General features: G+C 44.1%; 1 protein-coding gene and 1 long non-coding RNA gene across 3 annotated transcripts in view; one reads left to right on the top strand and one right to left on the bottom strand.

The window, feature by feature from the left end:
- Positions 1-19,984, top strand: part of TM7SF3 (transmembrane 7 superfamily member 3) — a 31,092-nt gene that overhangs the window by 8,271 nt on the left and 2,837 nt on the right. The window contains exons 1-11 of one of the 2 annotated variants that reach the window (XM_032767300.1): positions 6,589-6,668; positions 7,863-7,946; positions 8,049-8,199; positions 8,928-9,048; positions 11,038-11,209; positions 12,472-12,649; positions 14,427-14,513; positions 15,018-15,098; positions 15,851-16,003; positions 17,615-17,712; positions 19,290-19,452. In XM_032767300.1, coding sequence (XP_032623191.1) covers positions 7,929-7,946; positions 8,049-8,199; positions 8,928-9,048; positions 11,038-11,209; positions 12,472-12,649; positions 14,427-14,513; positions 15,018-15,098; positions 15,851-16,003; positions 17,615-17,712; positions 19,290-19,452 — 1,222 coding nt within the window. In that variant the 5' untranslated portion in view covers positions 6,589-6,668; positions 7,863-7,928. Of the gene's footprint in view, positions 1-6,513; positions 6,669-7,862; positions 7,947-8,048; positions 8,200-8,927; positions 9,049-11,037; positions 11,210-12,471; positions 12,650-14,426; positions 14,514-15,017; positions 15,099-15,850; positions 16,004-17,614; positions 17,713-19,289; positions 19,453-19,984 lie in introns of those variants that run through there. The other variant, XM_032767297.2, reaches the window with a different exon arrangement.
- Positions 1,341-3,746, bottom strand: LOC142047402 (uncharacterized). Its single transcript, XR_012656649.1, has 2 exons — positions 2,543-3,746; positions 1,341-1,889 (listed from the first exon to the last, which is right to left on the bottom strand). It is a non-coding gene; the product is annotated as an uncharacterized LOC142047402 (long non-coding RNA).

Below are 19,984 nucleotides of genomic sequence, written 5' to 3'. Positions count from 1 at the left end.
CGTATTAGTTCTGCAGAATCTGTAGAAACTTTTTAATATGCAATCTTTTAGCACCCAGGAAGGTAACTATCAGAATGTGAACAGAAGGTAGCTGTGGCTGTGTTTGTTTTTTTGAATCTGCAGACCACCTGAAATAATGGTTGAAAACTGTGACTATTTCATTGCTGATAAGGTGGAAGGGACTGGAAATTATTGCATGGAAGAAACTATGGAAGGGAGACATTCAAAGAAAAGAAACTAATGACAAAAAAGAGAAATAACAGGGATCCTAAAAGTGAGCTTATTTCCCAGCGAATGATGCTGAATGCAGCATCAAGGTACTACAGAACAAAAGCTAAGTTTTGAGTTATAACTCTGCCCTTGCTCTTTGTATAAATTTGTTGACATAAATGGGAATTATCCCTATGGACTAAAGGAAATATGGAGTAGTAAATCTGTAATTATGGCCCAACCCCCAGTTTGAGAACCCCTGCCTTCACTACAGAGAGAGGTTGACACAAGTTACGCTGACAATCATAAACTGCTCTAGTTACATTGCTTGTGCATGTTCACACAACATTCCTTTTGTCAGCAGAGCCTGTTCAGTTTCTGCTCTAGCATCAACAGTGAGAGCAGTGCACTGTGGATAACAATCTGTGCTACTCTGCACCTTCTGCAGCTGGGAGTTGTGGGAAGGCCAAGTGGATCGCAGTGCATCATAGGTGCAGGTTCAACATCCCATGATGCAGTTTTTTCTGTCCCATCATTCCATGGGCTTCCAACTACATTTCTTGCCATGTTTTAACAGTCCCTGGTTACTATGTGCCCATCATCTCCACCTGAAAGCATGGATCCTGCATTGCTCTCTACTGTTGTGGTCAGTATTATAAAGGACAATACAGCTGATCATGCAGTATCTCATGAGCTTCAAATCTGAACAGGAATATGTCATGCCTGCCCTGCTGTGTGCCATGGAAAGAAACAGTACCAGATTACTGTTGGCATTCACGGAGCAGCTGTACACAGTGGTGGGATTGCATCTTTATTCACACCTGGGATGATGAGCAGTGGCTGCAGAACCCTTGGATCTGCAAAGACACCCTCCTGGAAAGGTGTGCAGAGCATGCCCTAGCACTGTGGCACAAGGACACTAAAATGAGAGCTGCCCTCTTGGTGGAGAAGTACGTGGCGATTGCTGTGTGAAAGCCGACAACTCCAGGCTGCTACTATTTAGTTGTGAATCAGTTTGGAGTCGGGAAGTCCACCATGGAGGGTTGCTTCCTAGCTGTGACTTGTAGTCTGCAAATGTGCCAGTGTATTAATTCCAGCAGCAACCACTGTGTGTAGAAGACAAAAAAAGATTCTTTGAATAGTTTTTTTATTAAACAGCAATAAACAATGCACAGAAAACGCTTTGTTGAAAGGGACCTACCACTGAGAGGAACACTCTTGTGATGGAGGCTCTCGTAGCTGTGTGTAAATCCAGCTTTCATTTTGGAAGTGGTAGAGTGAACGGGGGTACTGCGATGGACCAGGAAGATGCAAGGAATGTATGGGAGGAGTTTGGGGAGGGCATGGCAAGCGGTTCTGTATGGGCCAGGGGGTAAGGAGGGTGAGCACACAAGTGTTCTGTCTGCAGCTCAGTTAGGGACTTCAACATCTCCGTTTGGTCCTCCATCACTTTTATCATCTGTTCCTGGCCCACTAAAATTCCCTCCTGGCCCAGTTTCCTGTCCTGGCTATCTATTTAAAATCATTCATTAATTGTCTCCCCAACCTGTGTTCTTGATCTGTGGCATTAGAGGATTGGAGCACCTCCCAAAACTTGTCCTCCTTGCTTCTCCTGGGTCACTTCCTTATCTGGCAGAGGCACTCCACTGGTGTGTAGGGGGTTCCCCTGAAGGCCACATCTGCAGAAGCGCAAGAAACAATAAACAGAGGCATGATTGTTAGAGCACTTACAGCATTGAATCATAATAGTAAAATACACCTTTCTCACTGTCTCTTGGCAAGCGCACAGCTCTGCGAGCACCCTAAACGTGGTGAGTTTGGCCTGGGTGGGGTGGGGAGTTTCAAAATGGGGCAAAAGGTCTAGGTGACTTTTTAAAGGGATCACTGCAAGCGACTACGGAAAATATTGTAAATTCTGCCACCATTTTGCACAGGCGGGGGTAACTGAAGCCGATATCTCACTCCTGAAGGTAAGCAAGATTGCATCTCCTGCACGTGTGCAGCTTCAGACCTGGTCCCTGTGTGATTACTGATTAGTGTGGAAAAGTTATCTACAATGGGGGAAGGAACAAAGCAACTCTGCCAAGGAACCTTAAGCAGAGGATTGGCAAGGCCCCCCAGGAAAGGTCCCTAGAGATCTCTCTGAAGGATTCCCATGAAATCTCAGTGTGTTCCGCAGGGTCTCCATTGCGTAGCTGCACAAGGGAATTGGAAGCAGACACAAACACAGCTAGTTTTGTACATTTCTATCCCTTAACTTACTTCTAGCATATAACAAAGGATAGCTCTGCCTCATGTAACTGAGCAGTACTAACTCAAAGTGAGCACTTACCAGAACTCCTGTCTCCTGCATCAAGTGCGCCACAGCCAGAGTGCTGAGACTGTCTCGAACTCTCTGGAGTTAAGAAGCATTCCTGGCATGACACACTACCAGATGACCCTATTGCTTGTCCCATCTCATCCTCCAACTCCATTTCTTTGTCCACCTCTTCGTCCTCGGGGTTGAGTCTGCTGGCCGCTATCTCCAACCCCCCTGAAGTATCCATGGGGCTCTTGGTGGTGGAGATGGAGTTACTGCCGAGGATGGCATCCAGCTCCTTGTAGAAGCAGCAGGTCTTCAGTGCATCACCAATGACAGTTTGACTCCGTTGCCTTCTGGTATGCTTCCCTCAGCTTCTTTATCTTTGCACAGCACTGATGCATGTCCCGTTCATGGCCCTTATCCAACATGCCATGGAAATCTGCCCATAGATATAGAAGTTGTGACTGAAGCAGAGCTGGGACTGTCCAACCTCCCCTCTGTACAGAGCCAGCAGATCCCACTACTCTAGTGTACTCTATGTGACAGATCATTTAGTGTGTGGAGCTGCTACGGTCAGCTGGAAAGAGGCAATGTGAGCTCTCCATGCTGAGCAAACAGGAAGTGGAATTTCAAAAATTCCTGTCCCTTTAAACAGGAGGGGAGGGGCAGATGCCTGTGTACCTTGATCCGCTGACCAGAGTGGTCAGGATGGGCATTGTGAGACGCCGTAAAAGGCCTTTGGGAGGTGACATCACCAAGTGCAGTGTCTACACTGACACTGCATCAATCTAACTTTTGCTGCAGAAAGCCCTACACCTCTTCTCAAGGTGGCTTTATTGGCATAGCAGGAGAGTTAAATCAGTGGGAGGAGCATTGTAGTGTGTACAACTCCCACTGTTTTTGTCAACGAAAGCTGACTTTTGTCAACAAAACACTTTAGTGTAGACAAGGTCTTAGTGAAGGTTGAGATGGAGAATATGCATTCCTTGCAGGCTTGGTGCAAGGCCTGTGTTGTATGAAGTAAGAACTAAAACCATAAATGGGGCTATTGTTGCAATCAACGGGACCATCTGAAAACATACTATAGAGCAGGGGTAGGCAACCTATGGCATGTGTGCCAAAGGCAGCACGCGAGCTGATTTTTCAGTGGCACTCACACTGCCCAAGTCCTGGCCACCAGTCCGGGGGGCTCTGCATTTTATTTTAATTCTTAAATGAAGCTTCTTAAACATTTTAAAAACCTTATTTACTTTATGTACAACAATAGTTTAGTTATATATTACAGACTTATAGAAAGAGACCTTCTAAAAATGTGCAAGGATAAAGTTTTCTTTTGATAGTTCTGAATTCCTGTGCATATAATCCAGTCTGGCTGTGGTTGCTGCTGCTGTAGTCCTCCCAAGTCTCATACCCTCAGTGAGGCTAACTTTACAGTATCCTTTTGAGGGTTTAAAAGGACACTTGACCGCTGCATATTCTGTGAGGGGATTGGGGAAGGTAATCAGCAGCGCTATCCTCAAAGCAAATCCAGTCCATCTAACAGAGGCATGGAATAATAGGCAACATCTGTGTCAGCATTTACTCCATGATAAGAGTTGTTCTGCTGAGGAAGTAGCTTACGTATGTTTTTATACCCGGTAAGTTCTCTGCTAGCTAGGCTACTGGTTGGGAGCAGAGAGAACTTATCATGAATTGTGCCTCTTGGTTTAAAACTGAAGGCTTGTCTACACTTACAGCACTGCAGCTGTAGTGCTTAGTGAAGATGCTCCTTATGCCTCAAGAGGCGGTAGCTGTATCAGCGGGAGAAACCCTCTTATCGATCTAGCACTGTCTACACTGAGGGGTTAGGTCGGTGTAGCTACATCACTCGAGGTATAGAAAATCCACACCCCTGAGCAATGTCGTTATACTGGCATAAACTTGTAGGGTAGACTAGACTAGGGCTGATAGAGACCTAACCTAACCAATAAAGAAGCTAATAAAACAAAAACGGAAGACCCACTGATTAAAAAAAATGAGCTTCTTTAACTATGTGACAAATAGATTTTGAGGTCTTTTTATGTAGATTTTTTTTTTTTTACTCCCCTCAGCTACTGGCACTAATTAGGCTTTCTTGCAGAACCTGAATAACTAGTTAACATGTTAATTCTTATTATCTGGTATGCTGGGTCACACAGTGTGGCTCTTTAATGCAGAGGGTGTACCTCTCAGTTTAAGGATCACACTCCAGCAAGACTGCATTATTTAAGGGAAACTGTCCTGGCTTCAGGCCCCAAACTTATCTTTGAATGAATTAACTTTTATCAGATCTCCTCACTTAGAGACTTACTGTGCCATCAATGCAGAATTGAAAGATCAATGTTGTCATGGCACAATCCCCACTCTGAACCTTAGCGTCCAAGAGATGGGGTACCAGCATGAATTCCTCTAAGCTTAATCACCAGCTTAGAACCTGTAGTGCTGCCACCAACCAGGAATTACAGTGCCTGGTACACTCTGGTCCCACCAAAACCTTGCCCGGGGACTCCAAGACCCAGACCCTCTGGATCTTAACCCAAGGAAAGTAAACCCTTTCCCCCCCCCGTTGCCTCTCCCAGGCTTCCCCTCCCTGGGTCCACCCGAAGATCACGGTGATTCAAACTCTTGAATCACAAAACAGAGATGGAAAGTGCACTTCCCCCCCCTCCTCTCTTGTCCCTCAGTGCTTGCGCTACATGATGGCAGAAAGTCATCCTAACACAGAGAGAATGGCCTCTTCTCTCCCGTTCCTCACTTTCTCCCACCAATTCCCTGGTGAATCCAGACCCGTCCCCTGGGGTCTCACACCACAGAAAAAAACAATCAGGTTCTTACAAGAAACTTTTAATTAAAGAGAGAAAAACAGTAAAATATTTTGTAAATTTAAGATGGATTAGGTACAGGGTTTTTTAGCTGTAAACACTGGGAATCCCTCCCAGCCTAAGTATTCAAATACGAATTACAATCCTTTCAAGCAAAAATACAAATTTGAACTCTTCCAGCCAAATGCACAATTAAACTCCTTCCAGCCAAAAGCACTTGCAATAAGAAAACAAACATAAGCCTAACTCGCTCTTAATCTGAATCTGTCTGGTATTCACTATTGAACTTATCAAGAGGCCTGTATCAGGAGATAGAAGAGAACCTGGTTGCACTTCGTCTGGTCCCCTCTGAGCCCAGATGTGAACAACAACCAAAAACTAACAGCACACACAGAAACTTCCCTCCCTCAAGATTTGAAAGTATCCTGTCCCCTGATTGGTCCTCTGGTCAGGTGACAGCCAGTCTTACTGAACTTGTTAACCCTTTACAGTCAAAGAGATATCAAGTACTTCTGTGCTATTAGCTTTTCTTATCTGTTTATGACAAATGTGCACCTAAGAAAAATGTTAAACTTCTCTAAAGTGGCTGGGCATGTCTTCACTAGGAAATCTTGGGTGAATTCTGGAAGTTTTGCCATTGAGTTCAGCAGGCTCTGGATTCCTCCTGATATGTCTGAAGACTGTATCGTGAGAATAGTGCACTGACCAGTCAGTTATGCCAGTAGACAAAGGAAAGTGGCATTCAGCATCATGTCAGCTAATTCAACTCATCTTATTTATTCCATACCAAATGCCATTTGCCTTGTTTGCAGTCAGTTCAGGCATGGCCAGCATTGTTGGCTAACTCAGTTCTGCACAACATAAGACTTTAGTGAGGACAGCCCCTTTGATGGACACTCTTCGTGGGTCCCAGGCTTAAACTCTCATTATGGCTTTCTTCTGGAGAAGCAGATCTTTTTATGGTCTGTGGTGTTCTGATGGGAATTTAATTAATTTTTTTTTAATTTTATTTTATTTTTTGTACCAAATTCTGCTTTGTCTCCAGATAATTAATTTTGTACCCTGTAAATCTTTAAACTCATTACATCTGTCTCCTTCCTTCCCTCCTTTTCAAAGATACCAACATAACCTTTTTGATTGTTGGATATTTATGTAATACAGGTCTTCTTGAACTCACTTTGGACAAGTTCAGAAATGTGCTACTTAACAAGACCATCCCAGTGGAAGCTGTAATAAGGAATATTGCAAGCAATGTGACTGTCATTATTTTTCAAGTACATTCCCACCAAAAAAATGTAACCATCTCTTTTGATAAGGTATGTATGAAGTTGGAATCCAAATTCCTCTATTGTGCTCACATTAAACAATGGCACTCACCATTAGAAGAGGAAGATTAGAAAATCACTCTGTAGTAAGGATAAATTTATGTGGGGGGGGGGGCAGGGGGGAATGAAACTGCATGAACCATACATATGTTTTTAATGTTTTAGTCTAGCTCCCAGACTTTAGAAATAAGAATCTTTCTCATGTCTATTCAACTTTCTTGTAGCTTATGTCTCACAAAAAACATAGAGCCATTTTGTATATTGGGATTCTGAATGAATGAGCAGTTGAATGCAAACTGCCCTGAAGCAATTTGTGGTTCTGTCACATGACCTTTGAAACATGCTGTAACATCTCATATTTGACCTAGGACTGACATCAGTATACCAGTTCCCCACTCAGTGCTCTCCACTAGGCTACAAACCTTTGGCTGTTGCAATTCATATTTATAGGTGTGGGTGTTGTAGAGCCCTTCTTAAAATCTTGTGTACAGTTTTTTTGTTCACCTAATTGCCGCTTCTGGATTTATCTTTAACTTTAGTGTGTGGGATGAGGGGGAGAAATGCTCTTGAAAGCTCAAATTCATTCTCCATTTTGATTTGACACACACACTGACACCCCCCCACCCCCACCCCCAATGAACCATAAACATTCTTGCTGCTGAACTCTAGGCTCAGTTCAGCAACAGTAGCATTGGGCACTGTAATTTAATTCTGTTGCAAAGAGGTTGTAACTAGTTTGTGGGACAAAAGGTACCTTCTTCAGTATAACCTCTGTACCATTAGGTAGCTTTCCTGTGACTAACCCCGTTCTCCTAAGCAAAACTTTTATGGGCATTTCAGCAAGGACTCACTAACAGGGTATTTGGAACAAAACTGGGGAACTTATGATTGGTGGAGGTGGTGGCTGTGCAAGTTTCTTCTCCCAACACTTTAACCCACTCGCTTTTCTGGAATATTCAGTAGTACTGAACTATTGCTGCAGAGGTAACTGCATAAAGCATTGCTTTTTGTGTAGGTCCTAAATAAAGCAAATATTGTGATCATTCTGTTGCTTTTTTAAATTATTATTAATGTAAAACCATCACAAATGCAACATAGGGATTTAGAAGTCTGAGAACATTGCCTCAGACTAATCACTTCAGTGTCATATTTTGAGCCCAAACTAAACAATATTGCCTCTTAAAGGAATAAAATAAAAAAGCCTGTGGCTGGCTGACTTGTCTGGAGTATGCAAAGATGTAATAGCTGGCAATGGGATGTATGCCCCAGGTAATGTGTGCCTTCAGGAAGGAGTTCTCTGTGTGTCTGTCACTCTGCAAAAACCTACTGCTGTGCTGAAGGTGTGCTTGGGTTTTATCTGTTTGTTTTCAGAATTCCTCTGCAAATAGCTCAGGAACTGGAGTAGACACAGGGTTAGTTTCCATCCTTCGGCCTCAGCAGAGTGTGTGTACATGGTACCTGCAGTCTCCGGATACCAGCCAAGTGTTGAGCACAGCTGTTTCTTTCGCTTATTCTGAGAGAGGTAAATTTTCTTTCCCTCTCATTCTGTTCTGGGATAAGAGTTAAACTACAGATCTTTTCTCCGGAAGGCCATATTTGTTGCACAGTACTATATGTAGCTTGCAGTAAACACACCAGAAGTCCTGACACTTACTGGGGAATGGATGCCAAATCTGGGTTCAGCATTAATCAACTGATTTGATTGATTATGTTGAGATCTAACATTTAAAGCAATTGTTATCTTGGAGCTGGGTGTGCAGGCTTTGCTAGTCTAGAGCCCCAGTCCTGCAAACATTTATTCCCATGTTTAAGACTAGTCAGAGTTTCACCGAAGTCCAAAAAGAACAGGAGTACTTGTGGCACCTTAGAGACTAACAAATTTATTTGCGCATAAGCTTTTGTGGGCTAAAATGCACTTCATCGGATGCATGGAGTGGAAAATACAGTGGGAAGATATATACACACAGAGAACATGAAAAAATGGGTGTTGCCACACCAACTATAACGAGAGTAATCAGTTAAGGTGAGTCCATGTGACTTACTCGCATGTATATACCTGTAGGATCAGGACCCTAGATTTCAAGATCTTTGGAGAACTGACTATGCCTGTTGGTAAATACCAAATGAGGCCCTAATAATAGATACAACAAAAGCGTACTATAGCTTCATTCCATTGCACTGCTGAGAATTCTGCATAAGGGAGAAGAATACTTGCTACAGCTAACTGTCTTATTTTGTCTGTGTTTTTAGATCCTATCCCTGGAGGCTGCAATCTGGAATTTAACTTGGAAGTTGATCCCAATATTTATTTAGAGTATAATTTAATTGACACACGCATCAAGTTTGCGCCTGCAAACTTGGGATATGCTAGGTGTGTGTAACTTAACAAATAACTTTTCTTGTATTGCATTTGTGCAGAGCTGGAAATGCTTAATAAACAATATTATCCTGCTGGAAAGGTTGTTTCTCTTAGCAAGAGAGAATTTTGTGTATAGCAAAAGAACTAGACTGCAAATGAGGGGAGATGCGTAGCTGATCCTCAAAATAGGTTAACTTTGTGAGGGAGAAAGGAAATGGGGTGACGAGACTATTCATAGATTTGTGAGAGAAACTATACTAGCTAAAACTTTTGATGTTTTACCCTGGTGAAGAATACACAGTTATTGGGACTAATGATTCTTCATGGGAAAACATCTGTTCTGTTCTAGAAACCATTCTGTACTACTGTTTTTTGTTTTTGTTTTTTGTTTTTTGTTGTCATTGTTTCATTCTATTACTATGGCTCGCAGGCCGGATCTGGCCTGTGAACCATTTTAAGCCGGCCTGCGAGCTCCCACTGGGGAGTGGGGTCTGGGGCTTGCCACACTCCAGCCGGTGTGCTAGGTCAGAGGCCACACCATGTGGCTCGATCCCACTGTGGCTGGGTCACTGGCTTGGGGGCTGCACCACGCAGCTTGACCCCACTCTGGTGCTCCATATGGGGTGCAGGGTCGAGGGCTGCACTGTGTAGCTCCCGGAAGCTCTGGCATGGCCCCACTCCGGCTCCTATGTGCTCCAATGGGAGCTGTGCCGTGCCTCTGCATAGGAGCCAGAGAAGGGACATGCCACTGCTTCTGGGAGCTGCTTGAGGTAAGCGCCACTCGGAATGTGCACCCCTGAGCCTCTCCCCATGTCCCGACCCCCTGCCACAGCCTTGATTCCCTCTTCTGCCCACCGAACCCCTTGATCCCAGCTTGGAGCACCCTCCTGCATCCCAAACCTCTCATCCCCAGTCCTACCCCAGAGCCCGCACCTCCAGCTGGAATCTGCACCCCTTCCCTCACTTCTGCCTAGCCCTGATCCCCCTCCCACCCTCTGAACCCCTTGGTCCAGAGCACCCTCCTATACCCTGAATTCCTCATCCCCACCCGAGACCACACACCCTAAACCAGAGCCCTCACCTCCTCTTGCACTCCAGCCCAATTCTGTGAGCATTCATGGCCCGCCATACAATTTCTATTCCCTGATGTGGTCCTCAGGCCAAAAAGTTTGCCCACCCCTGTTCTATTACCATGATACCAGGATCCTTGTCTGGAAGACTTATGTAATCTTGCTGCTTATCACCTGCAGTCCTAATCTTCTGTATAGTGTAATGCATCATGATAGATGGCTCTTGGCAGAGGGTGGGGAAGGATATAAGGCCAGATGGAATTTGTGCCTTTGTCAAAGCTTTTCTAAGGGAACGTCTTCACTAGCAACATTAAAAGTAGCTGCCAGCACTGGGAATGTGGCTCCCAGTGCTGGTGCACTGTCTACACTGGCACTTTACAGCACTGAAACTTGCAGCACCGAGGGGTGTGTTTTTTCACACCCTTGAGCGAGAAAGTTGCAGCACTGTAAAGTGCCAGCGTAGACAAGCCCTAAAGCTCTATGTTGTTGGATGGATTCTAAGGTAGATCTTTCTTCTGCATTTTAACCTACTCAGGGGAAAACATGAATTCTCTCCTAATGTCTGTCTGGCTGTTGTGACAATTTAAATGACAACTTGGAAAATCTGTGGTGTATTTCCTTGCAATGGCTTATGTTAAGCATTAGCTATAATGGCAAAGTCTGTTATGTGCTGTAGAAATGCCAAGTAAAACATTATCTCTTTCCCAGAAGATTTTACAGCCTGCATGTACAGCTTGGAGACAGATTGAAATCTAAACTCTGAGCCTGAACTTCTTGAGAATGGGCTTCAGGGATTTGGCTCTGACTTGATGTTGAAATATCAGTGTTCAGATCTGGCAGAAGCAGAACTCCAGTTAGCAATACAAATCTAAGATAGGGACTCTTGATCTGGGCATGTGGCTAGTATAAACTTTTGTTTGTCTAATTCCAGAGGTGCCAACCCTCCTGTGTGTGATTCAGGGACAGGCCAGAACTCTAGATGGCGACTGCACTATGACATCTATCAGTATTTCTTACCAGAGAATGATCTCTTGGAAACTGCACTCCTGAACCACCTGCGAAAGATGTCTGATGTGCAGAGCGTCCGAGCTAATGGCATTAGAGTAAGTTTGGCCTTTTGGATTGCCAGCAAAGGAATGTATGGGGGAAGGAGTGAAACTGTTGCAGTGTTGTAACCCCAGGATGCTATGTTCCCTCTGGGTTCTGTTCCATGTCATGACACCACAACTATTGACCTCTATTTGTGGAGTGTGACATCTGTGAAATGGATATCTTGTAAAGCTATTAACTGTCAGAAATTGCTGTATATATGCCTTGCCTTCAGGGTATGTATGATCAGCTGGCTGGCCCATTCTGATAATGGGAAAACTTCTAAACTGATGCTCTGTTATAGAGCTTTGGTATAGGGAGCTGCCTGGAAAGTGGGTTCTAACTTCCTGTTCAGTTTGATTCTATTTGCCTTGTGACTTTTTTTTTTTTTTTTTTTTAAACTTTTTTATCGTGAGTCTCAATACAAATTTAAGAATGATTGATTGAAAATCTGATTTCTGCCTTCAGTCTTGAAGTTTAGCCTTGCCAGTATGGCCACTGTCTCCTTTTTAGCAATGGTACTGAGGCCACAAGCTGGCCCCAGTAACATGGCCACTGAGGAGGAAATGTGGGGTGGGAGCAAGTGAAGGTAGGGGGCTTGCAGGAGACTGGGGAGCACGGAAGGAGAATGTGAATAGCACACTACTTCTCCTGTCTAGCTAGGGAGAGGATTAGAGTGGGATAGAATGGCAGCTCTCCACACCACAGGGAACAAGACAGGGGAAGTAGAGCTCCCTGTGAACAGGATGGCTGCACTTGCATATTTATTCAAGGCTGAATTTTTGACCCTTTTAGCTTTCTCCCAAATTGGGAGCAGGTCGCTTCCTAATAAAAGTACAGAATCAGGGAATCAAATGCAGGCCAAAAAAATGCAATTCATGATTTGGTGTTAAAAATCTCAGGGGATGGGGGGATATTGCTGACTTGAGGAGTAGATGTAGAGTCTGATCCATGAATTTTGGGTTGGATTGGCAATACTGAGTGACGGCTTGTGCAAACTGGTTTATAATAGGCAGAATTCTCACTGAAATCAGTGAGACTTTGGCACACAGATGACTCTTGGATTACATCCCACATTTACTTAACTCTGCCTCTAGATCTTTAAACACTGTTCCAGAGTCAGTACCCAACATGATTAACTTGGAGCTTTCTTAGATAGGCTTACCAGGGTATCCTGGTTGGATGGCATGCGCCCCAGGCGTGATGCAAAGGAGGAAAGGGGCAGAGCCCTTTGTAAGATGACAAGAGTGTTTATTGACAAATTTTGTTTTTTCAGCTGGTTTCCTTAACAACTGATGAAAAGACCAGTGTACACTTCTCCTCACTCCCTGGACAAGGAGTGATCTATAATGTCATTGTGTGGGATCCACTTTGGAATACCTCTGCTGCATATGTACCTGTTCATACCTATGCCTGTAGCCTCACTGCCCTCGTGGATAATTGTTTCTCTCTCAGTAAGTCCAGTAGACTTGTATGTATGTTTTTTGTGTTTTGTTTTTTTTAATATGCACTTGTGCTTTCAGTGTGAGTTGATCTATTTAACGTGCTCAGACCTGGGCTTGGGCTTCTGCATTTGTCAGCAGCTTTGGAGAATATCTAACACAGAGCAAGAAACCGCCAACTTTATGGCATTTTAGTGTGTTACTAGCATGAGAAGTGATTCTATGATAGGGAGTTTCCCTAGCTTCTTTCAGTGACCTCAGAACTAGCATTTACACTTTAACTGCCTACCCAAGCTGTATTCTTAATCTCGTGCGCCACAAGTAAGAAGGATGCAGCAAATGAAATGCATTGGCTAATGAATATGGCATATGGATTAGAATAGGACCCAGCTCTCTCCAATAGTTGTGTTAACATGGTAGTGCAAAAGGGAATAAAAGAAGTATGAAGTATACCTGTCACCAAGCTGTTGAAATATGACTCTGCATGCAGTGAATGAATCTCTTGAGTAAGAAGGTGACATTTTTTACATAACTGCCTTTCTGACCATAACGGCACAAGTGAGTGTCGACAGCAGGAAAGCACAGTGCCTGATTCGGTGCTTCCTTGCAGCTCACGAAGTTGCTTACACCTGTACAAAGTGAGTGGGAGGCATGAGGGATTATTGCGAGGGAGGGACGCCAAGCTGTCATTCCGACGCTTATAGCATGTTACGCCTGGCTGATATATGGGGGTAAATGACTGTGCAAGAGACAGGAAAATCTGACCCATGATGTTTGAAAGTGAGTTGTAGCAGGTAGATACTCTTCTGAAATCATATATTGTAACTCAAGCAATGGTATTTAAAACATTCTGCAGTCTGTGGAAGATCTGGATAATCTTCTTAACATGTTCAGAGAATCAAATGAACTGTAGTGTCCATTTTCCAATGGTTGTAACACCAATAAGAATATTGCATGCAGTGTCTTGCAATGGAATATTAGAGGAAACTCTTCAAGCATCTTTTTGTTTAATGAAGATGAGATATTAAACAAATGACTGTAAGTAACTAAGCCTGGTCTACGCTATGAATGTAAGTTGATTTATCTACATCAGTTGAGTGTAGAAAATCCACACCCCTGAGTGATGCAGTTATACTGGCCAAACTTCTGACAGAACTGTGTCAACAGGAAAGCTTTCCCCATCAAGATAGCTACTGTCTCTGGGGGAGGTGAAGGAGCTACATGGATGGGAGAAGCTCTCCTGTTGGCGGCATCGGGAGCATCTTCACTAAGTGCTACAGTGGTGCAGCTGCAGCGCTGTAAGTGTAGACAGGCCCTGAAGGTCTTTAAATTGTTGCATAGTGCCATTACGTGTCATAGCATTCTGGCTCTATGTCAAAGAGGATTGGGACTCACTGTCTAAAAACTGCGGTTGGGGGTTGGTATAGTGTTGTAATTTAAATACAATTGGTAACTCGTACTATTGGAATTTTACTTACAGGTTTACATGACATGTGACGTAGTTGGAGATCTTAACTTTTGCTTCAGGCTCTACTCTTCGGAGCTCCACTCCTGCATTGATATTAGAATGGGAAGGAACTACTACCCTCTGTGGGATGGAATTGGAACTATCCAATAGTTCCAAACCCTAGTCCGATAAAGGAGATGCTCATGCAGTACTTTGAAGGAGTGGAGGAGCTGTCAGTACCCATAGTGTCCACAGCGAAAGCATATGTAGCCATGGCTCGTTACCTTGTTCACACCCGTGCGGGTATATGCACACCCAACTTTATTTTTTGTTTCCTTATAGGAAGACTCTCCACCAAAATATTCTTCACCACTTTTGCTGTTCTTGGTCTCTTTATTTGCTTCTTTGGTCACAGGTTCTGGAAAACAGGTACTGCATATTGTGGGGGCTGAGGTGTGGTTGTCTTTGTTTTGAATGTAATAGGGCTTTCTGGCTGTAGATTGAACAAGCATAATCCTCACTCTTGATCACACGTGTATTTCCTGTTTAATGAGGTTTGCTATAAGTGTTACAGGAGGGGACCCCCTGTTCTTGATCCCACAATTTTATAATGGACTGAAAACTTGTATCTGCAGTTGGTGAGAAACTGGCTATAGACGTCACAGAACAGGAAGCTAAAACTAGCTGGCGGGGACAGGGCAGTCTTATCGTAGACTGGCTGAGTTTTAATGAAGTGAGCTAACTTTATTTACCAGTGCCAAACATTTGGGTGGGCCTGTGCTGTTTGGTTATTTACTCTATGCAAACTACATTTTTATAATGAAAATCTCATTTCCTGGAGAATAGATATCTTTTTAACTGTACATAAAAGTAGGCTTAGAATGGAAAATTGTCAGAGAGCATATCAAACTATTTTTTTCTCTATTTTTTTAGATTTGTTCTACATGGGCTTCATCGTCACAGGATTCATTTTCTTTGTATTATTTGCTAGAATAACCTCCCTTAGCTATGATGGTAAGTAAGGACAAACTTGTGTGTGAGAGCAAGCAAGCATGATTGGGGTCAATGACAATGTCCCATTGAAATCAGTTGGGACTGGATCATGGCTCTTTGATAGAAATAAAAGTCGTCCAGACACAAACAAGGTCAACAAGATTCTGTTATGGTGAATTAACATGTGAATTTGCCGTCCTTAAAATTAAAAAGCTGGATCACTTTTCTGAGCCATAATACAGATTGTCCCAATAGTATCCAAAAGCCCAGACTAACTGCTGGCTTATGATCTACTACTTTTGACTTAAGGCGAACTGTAGGATGGCAGAGGTTAAACTGGTTGGATTTGAATACTAGAGGAAGGCCATTATTTTAGAAAGTAGTGAAGTTGTATTGTGCCTCTTCCTCCACTGTCATTGCAGTAAGAAGGGATGGTCTTGTGGTTAAGGCACAAGCCTGGCACTCTTATTGCAATGACAGTAGAAAATCCAGAAATATTTGTGTCTCATACTGACTCTCTGGTATTCTGATCAGTGTCAGGAGGCATTTCAACAGGTACACATGGCTATAGCCAATTTTAATGGCTTCATTATCATTTGGGTTTCATCTGATAAGGGTCGACTTAATAAACTTTTATATAATTGAGTAGCATTGCATACCAGCTCAACAACTGTGATCTTTTAGGACCTTACCAAAACTGTTTTTTACAGGAATTCACCATCTTGGACATGCTTTTCTTACCACACCCCCTTTCCCCCCATTCTCTTTTACAGTTTGTCTGATTCTGACAGCAGTAGCTGGACTTGTTGGAGGGCTTCTCTTGGTTGCTTATTGGTGGAGATTTGGCTTTGTCCTTCTCTGTATGTTGGTTGTTGGACTTGTGCTGGGATTCTTCTTCTCATCAGTGATCTTCTTCACTCCACTAGGTATGCCTTGTAGCATTTTCTGTTACTGTCTGAATAGTCATTCAGACACTGTACTGCTGCAGTGACACCAAACTACAGGGGTAGGGGCTGGCTTCTGAAGTAGATTCTGATGTCTTGCTACCTGTGTAGCTTGAGACTGGGCTTCTGGGGAGGATGCCACATGCTGGCTGATCTGTGGAAAGTGACTAGAGGATTAAAATGGGTGTTAACTGATTATGTACTTCCGAAATGTTGGGAGAATTACGTAGTGTGTCTGCAGCACTTTTTGAAGCGATGAGTGTCATTGCACATGGACAGGATGCTGTTTATAATAGAAGCTTTTTTTTAAAAAAAAAATCCCCTAAGATGTGGCAGGCCACAAATGACTTTGTATTTGAACATGTTGGGGCTCCTCCCAGAGTGCTTGGTATTAAATTAGATTTCTGAAACAGCAACATTACTCCCTGTGCATGTAGATCCATTCTTACTTCTTCCCCCTCCCCCCCCCCCCCAACTGATTCAAAGTCTGCAAGCCTGTAACTTGGGGAAGGGACAGTGCTTGAAGATGTTCTGAGAGCTGCTCCTTGTCTGGTGTTGAGTGTTGGGAAAGTAAAATACAAACAAAAAACCTTGTGCATAGTCATGTCCTGGAGGGAGGAGTTTTCCTCCTAGCTGTACCAACGTGCTCTTCAGTGTCTATTCTGACGTAGCTAACAGGTGCGGCTGCTGTTCCCCCTAGTACATCTTTAAAAAGACACTACTTAAAAGGCTGTTTGTACAGCTAGGCTATTGAACTGAAATACTTTTGGGATAGTGGTGTCAGCAAAGCTGCTTCCTTCTCTACATCTCCAGAGACTGCATTCATCTTGCTGTGCCATGGCAATACTGAACTCAAAGTTCTTTCTCTCTCCAGCTAACCTAAACCGTCAAGCCAAAGATCAGATTGGGAGAAGGGACAGCTCCAAGCTGTAGGTTTTCAGTTAGGTTAAATGAACTGTATGAAAGAATTCACTAGTGCGTGACTTAGAGATTATTGCAGGATCAGTGTCTGTGTGCAGACCTCTGAAGTCCAGTGACATTCCAAACTGGTACAGGGATCTGCCCATGCAGAGCTTGTGAGATTGGGGCCTTGGATTGTGAACGCATCTACTCAGTAAGACAGTCTCTTCTTTGTATATAAAACTGCACTGGAGCCGCTTGGAATCTTAAGAATTTTTTCTAAATCTCTTGTTGAAAAAATTTGCAAAAAGTTAAAATGTGAAATGTCATAAAATTTTTCACTTCTCAATTAGTTCTACTTGTGTACATTTATGGTACAGTAGTTATAGTAAACTCAGCAGACTGGCACTGACTGTTGTGATGGACCGCAAATGATGAAGATGTTGATTTTGTATAACACAATGGACAGAAATGGACAGGAAGAAATTCAGTGCCTGGTCTGTTCTGCTGCCCATATGTAACTACATGATTTTCCCCTCACAGTACTTTTGGAACTTATTCTCAGAACTCCCTGTATATTGGGATGAGACTCTAGTCTTAAAATATTATCAAGTGTTGTGGTCCTTTACTTTGCAAAATCAACTCCATGAAGTCTCACTTGTGGCTAATTCACAATGTGGTGTGTCTCCACAGGAGACTACAAGGTTTTTCGTGATGATGCTGTGTTTTGGGTGACCTTTTCCTGCATAGCATTGATGGTGCCAATAGTCTTTGTTGGCTGTCCAAGAATTGTAAGTATTTGCACTACCTGGCTTCACTTTCTACAACAGTTGAGCATATGTGTATCTCTGAAAACAACATACTCCTCTAAAATTTTTGATAGAGGAAGAGGTTTGCCTAGGGATGTAATCAAAGAGCCTTGTGCAGCTCTCCAAAAAGTCCTGACTCTGAAACCTTTAGAGCCTGTTCCTCACTTGTATGTTAAATACATAATTTGTGGCATATTTTGTTTGCATTGGGACCCCGTTGTGCTGGGTACAGTACAGACACACGCAAAACAGTCCTGAAGAGACTATAATCTTTAAGGGTATGTCTACACTGCCGTCGGCGGTGTCACTGCAGCATATGTGGGCATACCCGGATTAGCTTTGATTTGACTAGCTCAGACAATAGCAATGAAGCCATGGTGGCATGGGCTAGCCTCTAGAGCAAAGGTTCTCAAACTTCATTGCACTATGATCTCTTATTACTACACGACCCCTGGAGGGAGGACCAAAGCCTGAGCTTGAGCCCTGCTGCCACAGGTAGGGGGCCAAAGTCAAAGCCCAATCATCGCCGGGGGCGAGTGGGGGCCCAAAATCTAAGCCCAAGCACTTCAGCCCCAAGAGGGGGCCTGCAACCTGAGCCCCACCACCCAGGGCCCAAGCTCTCAACTTCAGCCAGGGGCGGTTGAGCTCAGGCTTTGGATTTGACCCCAGGCCCAGCTAGCGTAAGCCAGTCCTGGTGACCCCATTAAAATGGTGTCATGACCCACTTCGGTTGAGGTACGGGAGGGGGTTAGGGCTCTGAGTTGGGGGGGGTGCAGGCTCTGGGATGGGGCTGAGGATGAGAGGTTTGGGGTGCAAAAAAGGGTTCTGGGTTTGCGGAGGTTCAGTGCTGGGGCAGGGGATTAGGGCACGGACTTGCCTCTAGTGGCTTCCGGTCAGTGGCACAGCTGGAATGCAGAGGCAGGCTTCCCGCCAGTCCTGGCACCACAGACCACGCTGCGCCCCAAAAGTGGGCAGCAGCAGGTCCGGCTCCTAGGCGGAGGTGCGCAACCAGCTCTGCATGGCTCTCGCCTCGGGCATCTCCCTTCCCAGCTCCCATTGGCCAGGAGTGTGGAGCCAGTGCTCGGGGTGAGGGCAGCATGCGGAGCCCCATGGGCCCCCCTGCCTAGAAGCCTAGTGGACCAGCTGCTGACCACTTCCGGGGCGCAGTGCGCAGTCGGAACAGGTAGGTGCTGACCAGAGCCGCTAAGGATCCTGGGCAACCCACTACCTTACATGCTGTGACCCACCCAAACTTTGAAAGACACTGCACTAGAGTACACATCTAGGGTCCTGGCTCAGGCTGCCCTTGCTTCACGGCTCTGATCTAGCAAACTTAATAACAAACTCGGGTATGTCTACACATGCTGCAGTTGTCCTACCGTAGTGCAGACGTACACTGAAACAAGCTGCAACGAGTGTTTTGAAACAAATAAAAATGGGGAACACAGGAGGGAAGACAGGGTAAAAAAGAACTCTCTCTGTGTTGTCTGTATGGAAAAGATAAAAAGAGGATGTTCTTTAGCTGGCTACTGAAAGATCTGACCTTTCTGTCTTTGTAGCTGAACATATTGGCCTGTGGCATCATAGGCTCTTATTCAGTTGTCTTAGCTATTGCTTGTTACCTGTACACAAGCCTTGCTTACATTACATTGGACCTACTCAGGAGGATTCTGAATGATGATTTCAGCCAAGCTTACACCAATGTGCCCTTCCAAACAAATGGTAAGTAATTAGGTTTTGTCTCTTCACAAACTACTAAGTAAAATGATTTGAAAGCTTTTACTGAGAAGAGCTACTCCTTCTGGCGCCATAGCTATCTGGTACTTCCATGGCTTCTGCGTTGTGGTATGTGAGCACCTCCCATGAATTAAGATGACTATTCTCTCTCTTCCTGTCCACTGAGGGATTTTTTGAGGCTTTTCTATGAATGTAACTTAATGGGTGAGGAGGTGGGTTTTGCAACTTTCTTTAGAGCAGCTCCAGGCTACTTGGCAAGGATGGGCTGAAGTACATGGCTCCCAGATGCAACTAAAGGCTCTGGGCTTCTGTAAGATCCCAAATTCCAATCCGATTTTAAGAGAGGCTAACTTTTACCCAGTGTGAATCCTGTAACAAATGCCTGGATCATGCCAAGGCGAAGGGGTCCATTTAATAATTAAGAACTGGTTTGGGAAACTTTCTCCCCACATACTAATCTTCACTTAAAAAAAAAAAAAAATCTTTATCACCACAACATGCTTGAGACAAATGATCT

This window comes from Chelonoidis abingdonii, chromosome 1, assembly GCF_003597395.2.
Source record: "Chelonoidis abingdonii isolate Lonesome George chromosome 1, CheloAbing_2.0, whole genome shotgun sequence".
Lineage (NCBI taxonomy): Eukaryota > Metazoa > Chordata > Testudines > Testudinidae > Chelonoidis > Chelonoidis abingdonii.
This window is presented reverse-complemented; position numbering and strand designations above follow the sequence as displayed.